The sequence below is a fragment of the Parambassis ranga genome, chromosome 3 (assembly GCF_900634625.1).
Source record: "Parambassis ranga chromosome 3, fParRan2.1, whole genome shotgun sequence".
Taxonomy (NCBI): Eukaryota; Metazoa; Chordata; class Actinopteri; family Ambassidae; genus Parambassis; species Parambassis ranga.
In genome coordinates, this window is record NC_041024.1 from 20,709,417 (window position 1) to 20,727,473 (window position 18,057).

Here is an 18,057-nt window from a genome sequence, read left to right on the forward strand (position 1 = left end):
TCCAGTTTATTGACATATTGTGTGTAATTTGGGTATTGAAGTCCAAACATTTAAAGCATTTCCACCCCATTGCTGGACTGCATAAGTTTCCCGGTGTGGCTTTAACTGAAAAAAAAACAAAAAAACATGAGCAGACTGAGTGAAAAGACATGTGCACAGCCATGTTTCCACTGAACTGAGAGACAGTGTGTTCTGAAGGCACTTGAGCCAAATGATATGCCTCTCTCCCACCTCCTCCCTCCTCTCACAACTAGTGTGTTTTTGTCTCTCTGTCCAAGTGTTTACTCTGGCTGGGCTTTTTTTCAGCACTATCTCTTCCATCCAAGTCCTCCAACTTACAAAACCTCCTTTTATCACCACACAAAGGCAGCTATGTACTTCTTTGTGTCATGCTTGTTACCCCGTCTCGCTTATGTTCTGGCGGTCCACAGACTGCCCTGCTTCATCATCCTCCCCCCCACACACACACATCCCTCCTCTTCTCCTCCAGACTGCAATAATGTGTCTAAGTGCAGCTCAGCATGACTGTGAATGGGGACCCTTTTCAATACCACCTGTCATTTATCTAACCCTCAGCAGGTTGCAGGTGGAGGAGGAGAGAGCCAAAACTCCCAAGCTCAGAAGCTTGTGATTGGTGGATGGCCTGGATGCCTGCTGGGCCTCCAAAACAACTTCTCTGTGCTTCAATTTCACATACAGCTATAGAAAGAGTGTACCTGGTGTGTTTGTGACACTGGCTGCATGTGTTAGATGAGGTGCCAGATAGCAGCTTGTTTAAGGACAATAGTACTGTTTGTGGGGTGTACTTATACTTTTGCACTAGTTCCAGCAATAATGGCCGCATCTCTTTTATCTCAAGGTATTCTGTGTTCCTGTGTATAAGTGTGATTCAGCTTCGAATATTAAAGCTTTTATCCTTTTCAAAAATTTGTGCAATGGAGAAAAAAGAAATGGAAAAGCAGTAACCACTTCAGAAATGTCCTTTTATGCTTTAATATTTATTTTATTCCCTTCTATCCATCAGGCTTAATGTAAGTCTCTGAGTTCTGCGCGCTGCAGCCAAAGACACATTATTGGAGAATACTGGGTATTTATTGTGCTTTTTTTTCTTTCAGGCTGAAGACATTTACTTGAAAACGGCAGCAGAGTGCTGTGATTTATCAGTAGTACTTTTGTCACAGATGTGATCCATAACAGCAGATAATCAGCGCTAGGAAGGAAGTGAAACAGACACAAACCCAGGTTTTTAGTTGGAAACCTACACTCACAAATAACAGGTCAGCTGTCTGACTGGACACCTACCGGCTCATAAAATGTTTAAAATACAGTAGGTGAACGTGTCTCAGTCATCGAGGTCATTATCATTCAGAAGGTTGAACAAGTCCAGTTGCCTTGTCTCAACCTTCTTAACAGTAGGTGAATATTTTTAGATTGTGCAGTCATTCGTATTCCTTTTTTTGATGCTCCAGGGACCTATATGACATCACCCGCAGTGATTTCATCTAGAAGTGTGGACTCACATGCTAGCAAGGCTCAGCTGAAAGCACTAAATGTATTTTTTCCCTCTAAACCACTCTATTTAAGCTTTGTTCGAATCATGACACTCAAAGGATTTGAAACCCTGTACCTGTTATTTACTTTGTGTGTCGCTATTCACAGCAAGCTTGATGATGTCTGAAAGGAAAATAATAAAAGACCTATACAGAGTACATTTAACTGCTGGAGCCATACTGCTGCTTTTCAGCACTGCCCTGCTTTGCACTCATACCTATATGTAAACACAAATGATGACAGTGAAATGACACTTTATATGTGTTCACAACAAACACAGAAGCTCTTGCTTTTCCTTCTGTTGATTGTTCAGGAGCAGAACACAGGTTGTGTGTTGTGAAGTCATCTAGGCTTTTGAACATTAAATTAAATTAAGAAACCTTTATTAGTCCCACAATGGGGAAATTGCTTAAGGCAGCCCAGCAAAGAGCACCATACACCAGTGAGTACACTGGAGGCTGTGCGGGTAAAGTGCCTTGCCCAAGGACACACAACAGTAACTAGGGAGGAGTTGGGATCGACCTTCCAGTTATTGGACAACCCTGCTATACCACTGAGCCACTGCTGCCCCAATTATTCTCTGATTGTTTCTTTTTTAAAGTAAAACAATCTCCTGTTTCGGGGCTCATTTTTCAGGATGTAGAGGTCTGTGTGATGAACATGTCAAACTACAGACTTGGACCATTATACAGCATCAAGTGTGTCACTGCTTAGTCACAGATTGGCGCAGAAGACCTTCTTGCCAGTAGGGGGCAGTTTAAGCCACAGGAGTTTTTTGCCCTGCTAGAATGCAGTCATGATGAGACAGCATTGAAACCTCCATGATGTTTCGCACCACCACTGGGCAATATAAGTATCTGTACCTCACACTTTGATGACGCTTGGTTGTAGTTTCCACTCTGTTTACCACATTCACACACTCATTCGTGATCCTAAAAGAATCAAAAGACAACACATGTTATCTAAAGACTAACATACGAGACACAATTTACATTTTGTCAGTGGTAATAAAGCAGTTAACAGTCACAGTGGCTGAGAAATGTGCAGAGCTGGTGGAAACTGCTCTGTGGCTACACGGAGTTACGCAAGACCGAGTCTAAACTGCGCCTACAGATCATTCAGTGAAGCTAAAACTAAGGTGCAGTGACAGGCAGGAGTGTGGCGCCATCATGATGAGGGCTGCAGAGTTTATCAGGACACACACTTCGTATGGCACGAGGATCCATCATGCGCATTTTACGCACTGATGTGCCACGCGCGCTGTTATGCAAATGACAACAATAATTTACTTTAAGCAAACCACGTGTCTTTTTTTTCATGAAATGATTTTTATACATGTTTTTATCAAGATAGAAATCTCACCGGATTTAACAGGTTGCGTTTATTTTATTTTGAAAATCCCAAACCGGATGTAGATCCAGTCTTCGTAGCTTCATTCACACTTTACACCGACACTTTCTGAGTCTCCATGACAGTAACAGTCTCATAATGTTTCCCCTATTGTTGCCAACAGGTTCTTTAAAAGTGACCAAAGTTTCATTCGGAGCCGGGCCCGTGGCTGTAAATGTGCTTCTTCTCGTCTGACACTGAACTCCCGAAGAAAGCCCCGTGAGCCTGTAACAGTCCTCGTGCAGACTCCTCCCATTGAGTTGTCCTGGGAAACACTAACAACTGTAAGAAAGTCAGTCCTGTTCCTGAACGAGGGGAGTTTGGGTCGGTAAAGCCTCACCGGCGGCCATACATTCCGCTTTACTGTACAAACCTTCACTCCAGGACACTTCGGCCCAGCTCCAAACTCTGCACGTCCATCCACCTGGAGGATTATCATGCGTTCAAAAGCTGTTGCTTCTTCACTTTGAGCTTCAACTAGTGGAGGTAAGAGGACTCATTTCCTCCGTAGCCTGTTATTATGTGTGATATGAATGGGGGCTGGTGTCGCCTCGTGCTTTTCGCCGGTGTTTTGCTCCGGGAGGAGCTGGTAAATGGCTGCTGGGCGCTGGGTTTTTAACTTGTTGCTTGGTAGCCATGACATCCTCATTCACAGCCCGCAGGGCCCATGTGAGCACTTCTCACGTTTCTGTGAACTCAAAAACAGCGAGTCGAGCTATACAAAGTGTAACATGATACTGCATGAAAGCAGGGAGAGTGTAGCCAGCGTCCTTGTGTTTTTACCTAACATGCTGCTATTCATCAACTGTATCGACAGCTAAAAAAAGATAAACACTGACAATGCGCATGTCCATTACATTCACTGTATCCACAATAAAAACTCTGTTAAGCACAGTAAGGTCACTATAGAGTGGTGAAGCACAGGTGCACTTCATGTCCCATTTGTTTTGGTTTTTCTTTTTCTTTTTGCATACAGCTGCAACAGTTCACTTCACTTCATGCTGGTGTCTCACACGTTTAAGCCAAACCAGTAGCCTTCTAATTCATTTACACCCGCTTGACCTCACCCACTTAAACACAGTCAAGGGACCAGGCACAGAAACATGGCTGCCCTCTGGCCTGCAACACACCCATAGGCTTCCTCTGAAGTCACAACACAGACATCTTCCTCGCTTGCAGGGTTTCTTGGACTTTATCCCTGCTCTGCCCAAATACAAAGTGGGACTGATCAGTGGTCTGTTTGAATTGAGTGAGTTAAATCTACATACTGTTGAAATGCATCATGCATTTTAGGATTAGGATAATCTTGCTTCAAAATCAACACTAATCTGACAAGTCATTCTACACTTTTTTTATTACCCATGCTAGGAACTTTAAATAATGATGTCCTACACTAATGCCTCACCTTAAATGATCTCCATTTTCTAAAGTAAAGCAAAAACAACATCAAATGAGTAACTGTGATCATGTTGGAATAGATGCAGCTGAACACAGTTGTCATCATACAACCAACAAAGTGGCGTGGCCTTAATTTGTTCTTCAAACATTTAGTGACGAGTCATTGCAGAGTGTCTTTATACTCACTGTTGACTCAGTGGAACAGGCTCTGCAGTCCAGCAGGCAGCTCAGTCATTTACCTTTTCTGTGCCTGCATGTGGATGTGTTTTGCTGTGGGATTGGCTGGTAAAACTGAGTCAGTGCCCATGAATGAAGGCCAAGCATTTACCATGCCCATATTATATTCTGCAGAAGAGGCGACAGTGCGAATAAGGAAATGGTCCAGCTGTGACTCCTTCCTGAAAGTTATTACACAGTAAGTGTGTCAGATTTACCGTACCACCTCAGTATGATAGCAAAATTGTAACTTTTCTATGTCAAAAGGGAAATGAATAGGACATAGTTTTTAAACTGGTGGCTAGTGCAAAGATCTAGGTTTTCAGTGCCTTGTTAATCAGTGCTGTGACAGCCAGCTGTACAAGAAAGTCTTTGGGGATGAGGAAGGCATTTGAACTACTAATGACCCTGCTCATTAACTTTCCATCACCATATTATGCTCCTTCTTTTAAGCCAATGCATGGGTGTGTTTGGACAATTTCAGTTTACTAGATTAATAGGTTTGTTTGTGGTATGTGAATTAGAGTGTAGGATATTCAGCAAGAGTTTATATTCATCAGCAGTTTAGATATTAGTGTTTTTCTTTTTGATTCTGTGTGCAAATAGAATAGAATAGAATCGAGTACTAACTTGTGATGAATAAAGTATTATTCATCTCAAGCCTAGAAATTTCGCTATTGTGGCAATAATATACAGGCACTCAGCAAAAAAAAGGTTTACTTCCACAATAAGACCAGCCTTACTGTGGTAGCATTAAATATAACATGATTCAGTACAAAAACAAGTACTTACCCACCATAAAATCACATATTGTGTAAAAAGGAGTGTGCTGATCTGATCATATTAATGTTGGAAATTGGCCCCAGTACTGCTAAACTGGCTATTGGGATATTGGGGCTGATCCAGATCCATAGGGTCGATCTATTGCTCAATTTGATGTTTGCATCACACTGTCATACGTCAACAGCATGTGCAGCAGGCCAGTAAACTTGACTCATAACAAATATATAAGTAACAACATAGAGGAAGTGAAAAAAAATCTATATTTCATACTTGTATGTAAGCAGACTTTGATCCCTACTTTTACAGAAATTGACGTTCTATAGCAGTGATCAATTTAAAAATGGTGAGAGATAGTGTTCATGGGCGCCAAATCAGGTGTAGAGAGGGCGGTTGTCAGATCACCCACACAGTGGACTTGAGAGCTTAATGCTCATCATCTTGTCACAGTTTCAGTCTCTAGCCATGTAATTTCTTTGGAGAGGATTATATCTCAGCTGCATTGATAAAATTGCATATCAGTGCCTTTTTTCTCCTCAGTTATTGACCAGAGTGACAGAAAGTAAATGCAGCAATAGACCGAGCCGCAGAGTTGTTGACTGCCAACAATCCAGAAACCAGTAAACATCCATCTGCAATTACATTTTTATTCACAAGACTGCAGCTATCAAGAGAGGACTATGCCATGTTTCCATTAAACAAAGGCTGCTTTCTGTGTGTCTCTCCCAGCGAAATTTAGGCCTGCTCGTGAGGCCGTCAGTAACTCAGAAATATGCATTTAGCGCCAGTACAAAAGACAAATGAAAGGGGAGATGGCCTCCCATTTTGAGTGCTGTAAATTTCCATGAGGATTCTGCTGGCTCCAGCTGAACCCAGCCAATTTCTCATCTTCACAAAACCCCTAATTTAATGATGATGGAGGATACACTCAGTGTCGGCCTTGTAATTACACCGTATTTACTATAGAATGGGAGCATTAGAAGAAGTCTTACAGGTACTAGTTCATGTTGTAGTGCTGTCTCGGGAATACATTTTTGTACGCCTGGGAGGGCAACTGCTGAATTCCCCCGCTGATATTCACAATAAAGCCTTGACTTAGTTTTTGTTAAGACTGGAATCCTCTCTGCACGCCAAACAGCAGCCGCACTCATTGTTCCAAAACAGCAGTCATCTCTACAGCTTGTCCAAACTTTATGCCTTGGAGTAGTGTTTTTCTTCTGGAAATTATCAAGCAGACTTTGTTGTTAATTGTTGATGTGCCTGCGGTGATAAAAAGATGCTCCATCATAGCCAGTGCTGGCTTTCTGCAAAAACTGGAAACTTTGCTTCTGTGAAGTTTAGCTTCAAATAAAGTATTTAACAACTTTGTGGTACCAACATGTGCTGCAAGCTTGTAGCTTTATGTAAACAAGTATGATAACAGTAGCAGATCCAGCATATATTCTGCCAAGCACATTTTGTTGTAAATGTGCTTGATATTACCTCTAGATATTGCACTAATAAAAAGATGAAAAGTCCAGGAATTTTCATTTGGTGGTTGGAACGTTGGTGGACAAACGAAAGACCTTGCGGTTCCCAGACAACAATACAAATAAATTCAAAAACTAGATTATCAGGATAAATGGGGTACAAACCAGCTGGAATATTTACCATTGGATTCTTAAGCATCTAAAAGCCCACTCTGTTTAAATACCGAAATAGATTTCAGTATGCAGATGATGTTTGTAATTCTTACTGTGATCATGGATGCAAGTTGCAAGTAATACCGGGAATAAACAAAGGCAGTGAGCCTGAAGTTTGTTTCTTTTCTGTGAACCAAAAATACTGTGCTCTGTAGTGTGTCTGTCTACATGCTGCTGAGGATTTTTTCCCCTTCTGTTCTTTTACTCAGCATTGTAACCCCTGAGCCAGGTGCATCAGTACAAAAAAAACTAGTTTTCAAAATGTTTGTTTTGAAACATTTTTAACTGCTTACTTCCACTGTAAAGAGTCACAGTCAGGGTCCTTACTAGGTTGTTACTAATCTTGATATTAGTCATAGTGAGCTCAGAAGGAACAAAATGCAGTGTGGGCATTGAGGTTTTTTTTATAGTATGGTAGCATTGTTACTATTCATTGAAATCATTTTTTCACCTTTCTCCTCTGTAGACATTCAGCTGTATGATACCTGTTTGATTAAGGGTTTCACCAATGTGCAGTCAGTAGAAATCAGACTTTCCTGGAACTATAGAAGAAGATGCTGTTTCATGGATAACACCATGAAGTATCACCTTACTCTTGGTACTGTTCATTATTTTTCCTTAATGATTGCTTGGACGAAGAGGTAGTGCATGTGTGCACATGCTAACCAGAGGAACATGCTTAGAAAGCAGAGGCTGGGATTCCGGTTGGTGCACCCGTGCAGACACCTGACCTGTGGCCTGAAGGCTCCACCTCTCCCCTCTGACATCAGTGCTTTGATCAGCCTACTGTCTGTGTTAGCACAAAGCCATATTTAGCTCAGTGTAATCAGTGCGGTAAGAGCTTGCATGCCTACTGAGGATACCTGCCTAGCATAAACACACCTGCTCTCTCTGATGGACTTAAAATGAATTTAATGTGCACCTGAAGGAGTCTGCTGTCAGCCGTCGTCATCAGACAGACGGTGAGTAAGGTTTCTGTTTGATGCCTTCATCTGTGGCTCAGTTAACTGAGACAAATTTTAAAGAGACCATTGCCAAAAGCACCTAAACACAGCTTTAAGTTTGTAGGTGGTGTTGTTAACTAAACAGAAGCTTTCTCATGTAGACACTGAGTTTGCATGTTGTCTTCCTTGTTTTTGTTCTGATAGTATTCCCCAGGGTCAGACAGTGATGCACCTAGCAACGCCTGCCTCAGTGATAACACTTATTATGGTTTTAATAACAACAACATACATGACCACAAAGTTGTAATTGGGATTAATTTATGTAAAATTACTTATTTTTATCTCTGCTCACACATTTCCTTGAAAATCCATTGTTTGTTAAAGCTGTCAATTATTGCCTTTTATTGCACTTTTATTTATAAATGACAGATTTTGCAGAATTCACTTCATCTTATTTACAATCCACATTATTAATCTGTGTTTACAGCTTGAAAGATGTCATTGTTCATGTTAACTTTGGTCACATGGTGTGATTGGTCGTGATTATGGCAGAGATTTAAAACTCCAAAAATGCAAAGTCCTATTTCCTTAATGCCAAGCTCAACATTGACATATGTGGATAAGGAATCCTTGGCTCTTTCAACAGCTTGTGTGCATTACTGGCATTTCAGTTCCCAAAACAAGCTGTGGCTGTTTTAGTCTCACATTTCTTTGAAGCCTGGCCATTTTTGAACCATTTGTGGAGAAGCAGAGAGCGAGCTGTTGTTGTGGAACTCATGGAAGGACCCAAGAGAGGTCAAAAGTGTATCAGAGGCTAAATGCACACAAACTCATGCATATTTGTGGGCAATTTGGAGTTTCTTATTGACCAAACTTGCATGTCACAACTTAACTGAGCTGAGATTCAAAACCCAGGGCTGTGTTGCTGTGCAGTGTTTACATCATTACTTCTTGAAAGGTTTCACTTGACTTTGGATTGTTGAACAAATCAACACAGTGCTTTGTGCAACAGTTATCTAACAATGCACATCAGCCTTTCTTGCAGTGGGGGTAACATTAATCTGGTCAGGCCTGCTGTGAAGCTTGGGATAGCATTGTATAGGATTCTAAGGTAAACCTCTTACCTGCCATGTGAACTAACAGACACTTTCCTTTTCTAAAATGCTCTTGCTTTCTTGCCCTGAGCTGATAGTCAAATGGCATATCATTCATTTTGAGAGATTTTGTACCGGTGTTTGCTTCTTCAAATCTCAAATGCACATTGCACACACCATCACATGTAATTACCGTGTCAGAAACTTGACTCTGGATTTGAAGAGCAAGGAATACAGTAGCCATGTTTACTTGCTCTGGATTAAATTTTCTATTAGATATTTAATGTAGATTTCTCAAATTGTGTACTATTTCTTTAAAAGCTTCACAGTTTGGAAACAGATGGAGTGCCTGGCATCAGACCTGGGGTGGAGCGCTGATCAAGGCCCAGGCCCTGATTACAGGCTAGCCCCCAGTGCACCCCACTATAAGATAATGCTATCTGGACCCTCAGGTATTTGGTTTCAGTGGAGAGGGTAATAACTGTCACCAAACACTGAGGAGACCTTTCATCCCGCAGCCTTGTGTTGTCAGCCAGCGTTTGTGTGCAGTTTCTGCACAGAGGTGGCTTTTGTGTGGCAGGCTGAGGTCGCGTCACCAAGATGGCCTCATATCTATCCATGGAGACAATAGGCAGGTTTGATTAAATCAAACGGGCCTGACTATCTAAATGGAGGTCAACACAGTGTGTCCAAGTCACTGTTGTGGTGTTGTTGAGGAGGTGACGTAGCCTTGACTAATTTAGCAGTGCCCCAGAAGAGCAGTGCTGATAGTGAACCGTAAAAAGAATCAGACAAAGGTTCAGCACAAAGCAAGAGTACTTTGCTCTCTGATGTTTTTTTTTACTGTTTTTGGTGTGGCTGAGTGCAGACTGAACGTCATGTTGTAGTGGAAAGCCAGTGGTTAACCAGGGTAAGAGCACATAAGAGGTTAAACAAACGTCAGAGTTAAACATCAAACCCCGTTGAGCCACACAGACTCTTCATCCTCCCTTAGTGTGGGACATTTGTAGACTTTGATTGAAAATCTTTGGTGTTCATTCAGGAAACATTCATCAGGCCTAAAAGTACTGGTACCAGTGAATTCTTTGTGAATTCAAGTGATACCATTGTTTGGAGTTTTTGAGGTCTTGTGTTATGAGTCAGACATTGGAATGAGGCAGAGAGTGTGAACTGCATGTAGCTGTTAAGCCTAAAAAAGGTCTATTTTTCCTGTCTCTATTTCTACAGATATTTGATTTACTTCCTTTCAAAGCTGCATCGAGCACTTCCAAATCTAACAAAAAGAGTTTGACTTGGAAAAGAGATGTTGACAATAAAAGAATAAATTGGAAGTGTGGATGAAGAACAGTTAAAGCCTATCTTTCACAAGGCTTTAAATCAGTCTGGAAGCTCTCTTTCTGGCTCGCCTTTCTGCCATGTGGTGGTTTCTATCCAGAGCTCCTCACTTTACCATGAGGCCTCACATAAAGCAAGTCACAGGAACCATGGACCTGGCAGTAGATTATTTTGAAAGTTATGTCCTTGTTCACAGTTTGAAACGGCAAGAAGAACTACCCTGACCAGGTTGTCCTTGTCTTATTTATATTAAAGAGGGCATGTTTGCATAGGTGTAGCACTAACTGAGCCCTGCCTCTCTCTGAGACGTAAGACGTGTCTCCGTTGTCATCATGGAGCACTGGTGTTAGATGGCACCTCAGGTCTATATTGGGCCTCTGTCCCTCTTTACAGGTGTCTACATGTCCTTGACAGCAGCTCTCTGTGCACACCCGAATTTTAAAAGCCTCATGGAGAAGGAGCCGCAGGTAACTGTTGTCCCCATAACACTGATCCACATTGACATTCTTCAAGTTAATTAATGACCAATGGGAGGTTTCGACCTAGAAACATTGCTGGTGGAAGCTTTGAGGCTAGTAAACTCTAATGTATACATTTCCTGTTGTGTACATGGACCTTAAATTATGTTATGTTATCCTACTATGTATTTAAAATATCTGAACCAGATTCTAATGTCCCATGCAGAGGTATGGTGTTTTTGAGATGGCTGTTCGCATCCAGACCTGCCTAATCAATCATTTCATGCCCAGTCTTTGTCGAGTATGGATGCCAATTTGTAGATCAGATGACTAATCAGCTATTCACTCAACTAAGTGTGATAATAACCTTGTAAATGACTGAATGAGCACAGTGATCATGGTTGTTGGGTGGAGTTACCTTTGGATCATGCATGTAAACATCAACACCTTTTACAGTGGAATTTGCCAGCTTGGGATGAATAAAGTACTTCTATTCTATTCTATTCTATTCTATTCTATTCTATTCTATTCTATTCTATTCTCCTGAAGTGTTTTGATTTTGTAATTCTGAGAGCTATCTGTGGATGCACTTGTGTAAGTTATTGGAAACAGTATGACCTTTGGACGGGAGTTTTCTTCTTACAGGAAGTCTCACAGGGAGTGACAGCATGGCCCCCTACAGTCATGTCTGATAGTCCCTGTTCACTATTGGCCTATTCACTTCCTATTCCTATATCTGCTATTGATGTTCTAGCACAACCTGTAGTAATCTGGATGATCTTGTGAGATGTTACCTCGGAAGATGATGAATGCTGGATGTTGTGCATTCACTGCATGTTATTCCAATGCAATTTATTTGGTTTGCAGTTAGATATCACGCTTTTGAGCAAATATCAGAGAGTCATATGATTGTAGCAACTAGCTTGTTTATTTTACTACTTTTTCTACTACTACTGCTATTTTACTACCCAGTCTATTTTGTTGGCTTATATAGAAACTAAAGTGAAGTATACTTGTGAGTAAACTTGGTTTAATGCACCTCTGCTCAGAGAGAGGACAAAGGCGACTCAAACGATAAAACTAATAAATGGTCTTAGTGAGTCTTATGTATATGATGGTGTTGAGAGATCCTCAGCTGATTATTGGGAAGGGTGCAGGAGACAGTCCGATTAATGAGTTGTGAAGCTAATCCTATCCTTCCTTCCATTCACGCTGCAGTCACATGGCTATTATATAGCTTATTTTGATAGCCAGGGGACCTGTGAAAGCCATAACAGGTCTATTCACAACCCCGACTTGACATATCACCAGTCCTATCCCTGCATTGAGTGGCTTCTGTATCTTGATTTATTGGTCCATTTGTGATGGCTGTGCACTTGAACGTGGCTGATGCCCTGCTTCTTTGCCGCCTTCCTGTTAAAGAGGAGCAAAATTCTGTTTTAGTAGCAGTTCAAAGGCAGTTTCTGCCGTAATGGAGACTCTTAAGGAGGTCTGCTGAAGGTTGGCTGCACCCAGTGTTTTAGGTGGAGTTAATGGATTGTGTAATCTCTATAAGCAGGTGTCGGGTGGCCGTAGGGTGAGCTTAGGGGTTGTCATTTCTCAAGGTTCTTCTGTTACCAGAGAAAGAGTTTAGTTTAGCACCTCTTTTTACCAAATTTCCTTTTCCCAAGTGTTTATATATTTGATTAAACATGTTTAATGTTATACAATTTTAATTATCTTATAAATAAAAATACATTTCCTAGCACATAAAGGAGTTTACCTGTACACTGGTGCCGGACCAGTCCAGGTGTTAATCATAGCAGCAGAATATCTTAGAGCAGCTTCATGTGATTATATGAAATCAAATATTCAGTGTAAACCCTTTGGTCATTTCCTACAACAGGAATTGGGCCAACAGATTTAGTTATTTTAGAAGTCCCCTGTGCACTCTCTGAATGATTGTTGCTGCCCAAGAGGAAGTGTTAGATCAGATGGCCTGTCACACCCTCTGTACAGTATGACCATGGGGTCAACAGAAGAAAATAGATTAATGGCAGTCTGGTAAAGGGATATCAAACATGCAAACAGTGATATTTTTTGTTATATTATATTACCACAGAATCAAGTGACTCCCTGTCTCTTGTGTCTGTTCTTGTTAACACACAGAGAATTGTATTTAGCCTCTTTTGGTCTCTTTTGTCTTACGTAGCACTGCATGATTGTGAACTTATCTTGCAGTATATCTGTGTGTTGCAAAAAAAATCCTAACTATTGAAAAGTTGGTTAGCTGAACAGTGTCCCTGACCCTGATTTTGCCTTTTAAATTGCACTCAGTGAGTCTATATCTTGTTTATCTTTCCTCAACACACAAACACAAAAGCCTCTGAAATCACTCTAAGGCCACAATAGTAGCCTTGCATATGTGCATGTTACTTTTAACTAGCTAACTAACTAGGTTGGCTTGACAGTCACACCCGAGAGGAAGTTGTGGATGTGGTGTAATGTTACAGCCCCCTCCATAAATCCAAAGTGAACAGTGAAGCAATTACATCCAGAGATATGCTGTAAAACTGAGTCAACTTCCTTTATTTGTAATGTATTGTACAACACTGCATCAAGAGAGAAATAATTTAAAAAAAACATTTCAGAACAGAAGCGACCAACTTGTGGGATCAGGAGTCATGTGGTGTGAGTAGGTGGCTTGTTTTGAAAATGGTCAAAGGCTGTGTAAACTGATGAGGGTCTTGCTCAAGTGTGTTTAACCGTGATACTCTATTCCACCTGCACACCCATTGTGATTCTCAGCATCAAATAATTATTTGTCAACTGAGCTCTTTAGCTTCTTTACGGCTGTTTAATACTCATTCACAGATGGAGTGTCTTCAAATGACTCAACATTGCAATTTTGAAACATTTCGGAAACGTATAAAGCATAAAAAATGTCCTTTACACGCCAACCTATTAGGGTTGGGCGATATTGGCAAAAAAAATAATCACGATTAATTGTGGCATTTAGCCGATAATGTAATGTAATGTAATAATTTGACGATTAATTGATGACAGTTGCACTTACATGTTTTTGACTCTAAATTGGCACAGTGTTCTAGCATGATACCGACAAATCATCAGTCAAGTTAACTACTTCATTCTAACAGGCTAAGCTGGTGATTAGGCACCAACCAGCCATGGAAATATGTATTGATAATATTGAGGCACAAACTGCTTCAAAATAATAATGAAGCAAACATTTAAAGTAACTTTGTCCTTCAAATGTTTTTATCTTAAGGTCACAAAGCATGTCAACATTAAAATTAAACAGACAAATAGACAAACAAAGTTCAGAAAAGTCACATCAGTGATTATTTCAAGTTAAAAAATGTGTCTGCGCAAATGAACCTGTGACTGAATATGTCCCACACTAGTGCATGTTTTCACTCAGACTGTAGAACAGCAGCAGAAAAAACAAACAAATAAACAAACCGGACAAATCCACATTTAAATGTATGTGTGTGCAAATCAACCTACGTTACGTTCTTCCAGCGCTTCGTTTGGTCGTAAGGAGCACGATGACTAAACGTACCGCGGATTCTCGGCTGAGTGGAATTCTTTCAATATCTGCTGGAGGAGACTTCGCTGTTGTAATGTTTCCTATCTTGCTGTGGAGTCCGTAAATAAAGATCGGAGTTTATTCATTTGATACGAGCAAAAATTCAGTTACTATAGCAACAACCAACGCTCCACGCTTCACCTAATGCATGTCGCGGCACTATATACAGCTGTAGTGTAGTGTTGTGTCCTCGTTGCGCTTTCTTCGTGCTCGGGCTTATGGTGACAACGTTGAACTTATGTTAGGAACGTGCTGCTCCGCATTATTTAACTGAACACCACTGCCTTCCACCATTATTGTTATTGTGGGCTCACATGTGCGCGGGTGATGGTGAGAGTACGCCGCACACAAAAATGCGTCATCATGACGAGGCACTAATCGCCGTAATCGATAAGTGGCAAATATTAATCGATTACAGTTTTTCTGACGATTAATTGCACACGATACGATTTTGCACAAGCCTACAACCTATATGATTGTATGGTTTCATGTACTGATTTGTAACACTGTGGTATAATCCATAAACTCAGTCCACAAATTGGTAACAGATGAGACTGCAGAAAAAAAACACAAACAAGTGCTTTCAAAGGATTCACAGTTTTAGATGCCTGAGGAAGTTTTACCCTGACTGGTTGGGAAAATAAAGATGTCACAAGGGCTTTTCTCCTCCCTTAACGGCTGTGATGAAGTGGCCATCACAGTGTCAGACTAAACTGTTGTGTGTAGCTGCCAGGTGTGAATGTGTGGAGAATGTAAAGCAGGACAGAGCTGATAAAGGGCATAGAAACCTTTCCTGGATGAATAAATGTTATCAACCCTGTCTTCAACAGTAAAAAATGTGAGAGTAGCAAAGCATGTACTTCCTACCAAATGTGTTCATATTGTGCTGAGTTAGGTCATCTTGTGCTCACTAATGTGGCATTTCGTAAAGGCCTAACAAATGCAGCAGCAACAAAGCTGTCAGTCTGGCCTGTATATGTGTCAGCGGCAAACCATGCCTGCTCACGTACTGTGGAGAAGTCATAAAAAGAAGTCTAGCCGATGGAAAATGTCCAAAATATCAAAATATAAAAGAAGCAGCAGGTCTGTTGTATGAGAGTCTTATCTGTCAAAGTTGTGCATGCGGTGAGGAAGCTGGTCCCTGGCCCAGTGCACTTAAGGCAAGAGGATTAGACTCCAGAGTATTATTAGAGCTACTGATTATCCCCTTACCTGATCCGCCTAATTCAAGCTCCAGCCTATTTATTTAGCAGAAAAGTGGAAAAATGTTTGGATTGGGCTGCAGAAAGTGAATTGGCCTCACTGCGCTTCAGTGCTCTGTCGAGTCCAACATTGACTCTTTTGGAGTTCTCTGCAGAACTCATTAGGTCCTGGCCTTTTGTCGCCGCCTCCCCCGCTGAGGGGTTCATGTGATTAATGCACTGCTGACCACTGAGGCCAGCAGCAAGGACTTGTTTTAGTGCCAGGGAACAGCAAACAAAAGAAAATTGTCTCTGCAAATAACTGAGGAGAATACTGGCTCTCAAAGCCGACTGGTCCCTTGACTCATTGATGAATGCGCACGGGCCAATATCTCCTCAAGAAAGTTCAACAAAAAGGTTTCCAATCCATTTGTCCTAAGTCTGTAGCTGTAATACATTTGTTTGGATGTAATTACACACCCACTGCTTCTGACCTTGCGCCCAGAAAACAGCTTTGAGGCCTGCGTCCCAGACTGGGAGTGGGGAATCAAACGTGAACATGAGCCGGTAAATCCTGCAAAGTGATCTTCCCAGCATACGAACCCTTGTAGAAGAGGAAAAAGTAGTGTGTTTGCTGGTTTACTTTCCTTCTTTGTTTGGCTTGAGAAGATCTAATGAGTTATCAGAGGGGGCAGATGCCTTAGAGCTCATAAAAATCTTCATATTATTGCCGTCACTGCCTGACAAACAAACACAGGTAGAGAACGAGCAGCTTTGGTTGGATGATTAGCGTGTGTGCCTTCTCATGTGTGATTCGCTGTGTGTCTGTTCTGTACTCATGCACTATTAACCTCCCACCGAGTGTTGGGACTAGTGCCAGGGTCAAGCTTAATGGCCACCTTGTCGACAAAACAATGTTCTGATGCTGCTAGAGCAGATATACATGCATCTACTGGGAGAAAGAAAAGTTACCTCCTGTCTGGTGTTATGTATCCAGAGGAATGTGTTGTGCAGCCTTTTATTCAAGTTTTAGTTATTTGAATGTGTAAACAGCAGCAGGTGGTTTAGAGGACACAACAGACACTGTGACTCAAAGATTACTGAGGGCTAATGGCAGATGGCTTGCATTACATAAAGTATGGCAACACAGAAATGGTAATTAATGGGGCTTATCAATTAATCTGTCTAATATATTCTTGATTAACAGATTATTGTAGATTATTGTTTCAAAAACTTTTCATTTGCAAAAGTTTATCCAGTAAATATTTGCCACCAATCACAACACAACACAACATTTTTTTAATAAAATGTTTTTTTAAATATATGCTTTATAATGTTGTCAACACACTGACATACTACACAGGTTTAATGTATACTTTTTCTTCTCTTTACAGCATCCAGGGACATGAAACTCAATCCCCAGCAAGCTCCGTTGTATGTGAGTATCATAAAGGAAGCTGCACATAGGCTATTAGCCCATTTTGTCTGTGCCAGCTGGATTGTTTAGGTGTGTTGCAGTTTGTGCCAGGATGCCTGTCTGTTGAACCTGTTAGGGCAGCCTAAACCATTGTCAATATTGTTAGTATAGTTTGATGGGATCATGTTATTCCTGGAATAACCCGACTCAACCTACGAACAGGTCTAATAAACTGAAGTAACTGTGTGGGTGTGCAGGGCCAGATAGCAGCGAACACGACAGCAAACACATCAACCAGCTGTTTAATGTTTTTTGACAGTATGTAGTCACTTACACTGTAATAACTGCTCGCTGTTTTGTCTTCCATGGTCATGTTTTGCATGATGACAAACTGATGATACGACCAAAATAGACTCACATAATTGATTTAGGAAATCAGTAACACAGGACAAAAGCAAGACTTCTCATAAGACAGCATACAAATGTTCACAAAATATTTCTTGTTACAGTGATGGCATAATGATGGACAACGATGACTCTAAACACAGCCATCCTTGTGAACATCCTTTGTTCACAGCTGTCATGTTTTAAGTTTAATTAAATGATTAATGATAAGCTACTTTTTAACCCTCATGACTTCTCTGCCTAGTCTTACCACAAAGATAGATACACTTGGGGGAGGGGGGCGGCGGCTTCATTTCCCAGCCCCCGAGGGTGCTGCGTATGGTGATCCCTTTACCTGTGTAAAGCCCCAAGATCATTATTACATGTGAACCCGCAGCCATCTGTTAAATATATATAAGCTCTGTTTCTCAGAAATAAATGCTATTTGCCATGCACTATAAAGTATTTAAGACAGCTATAACTCATTTATAATTCTAAATAAGCAATCAATTGGCTTCTCGTTGTAATATTTAAACATTTACACGTCGGTAAAATGCTTGATATGCGTGTCTTTGAGTCTCTGGCATTATTTAATACAGATATTAGTTGATGAAGTGTGTGTATATCACAGGACATTTT

General features: G+C 41.0%; 1 protein-coding gene across 7 annotated transcripts in view; it reads left to right on the forward strand.

Annotated features, from left to right (window-relative positions):
• The first annotated feature begins 2,978 nt into the window (after nt 1-2,978).
• The window catches only part of akap13 (A-kinase anchoring protein 13), an 80,121-nt gene continuing 65,042 nt past the window's right edge, over nt 2,979-18,057 (forward strand). For 6 of the 7 annotated variants that reach the window (XM_028401022.1, XM_028401024.1, XM_028401025.1 and 3 more), the window contains exons 1-2: nt 2,979-3,426; nt 17,012-17,055. In XM_028401022.1, coding sequence (XP_028256823.1) covers nt 17,023-17,055 — 33 coding nt within the window. In that variant the 5' untranslated portion in view covers nt 2,979-3,426; nt 17,012-17,022. Of the gene's footprint in view, nt 3,427-4,689; nt 4,754-17,011; nt 17,056-18,057 lie in introns of all 7 variants that reach the window. The other variant, XM_028401023.1, reaches the window with a different exon arrangement.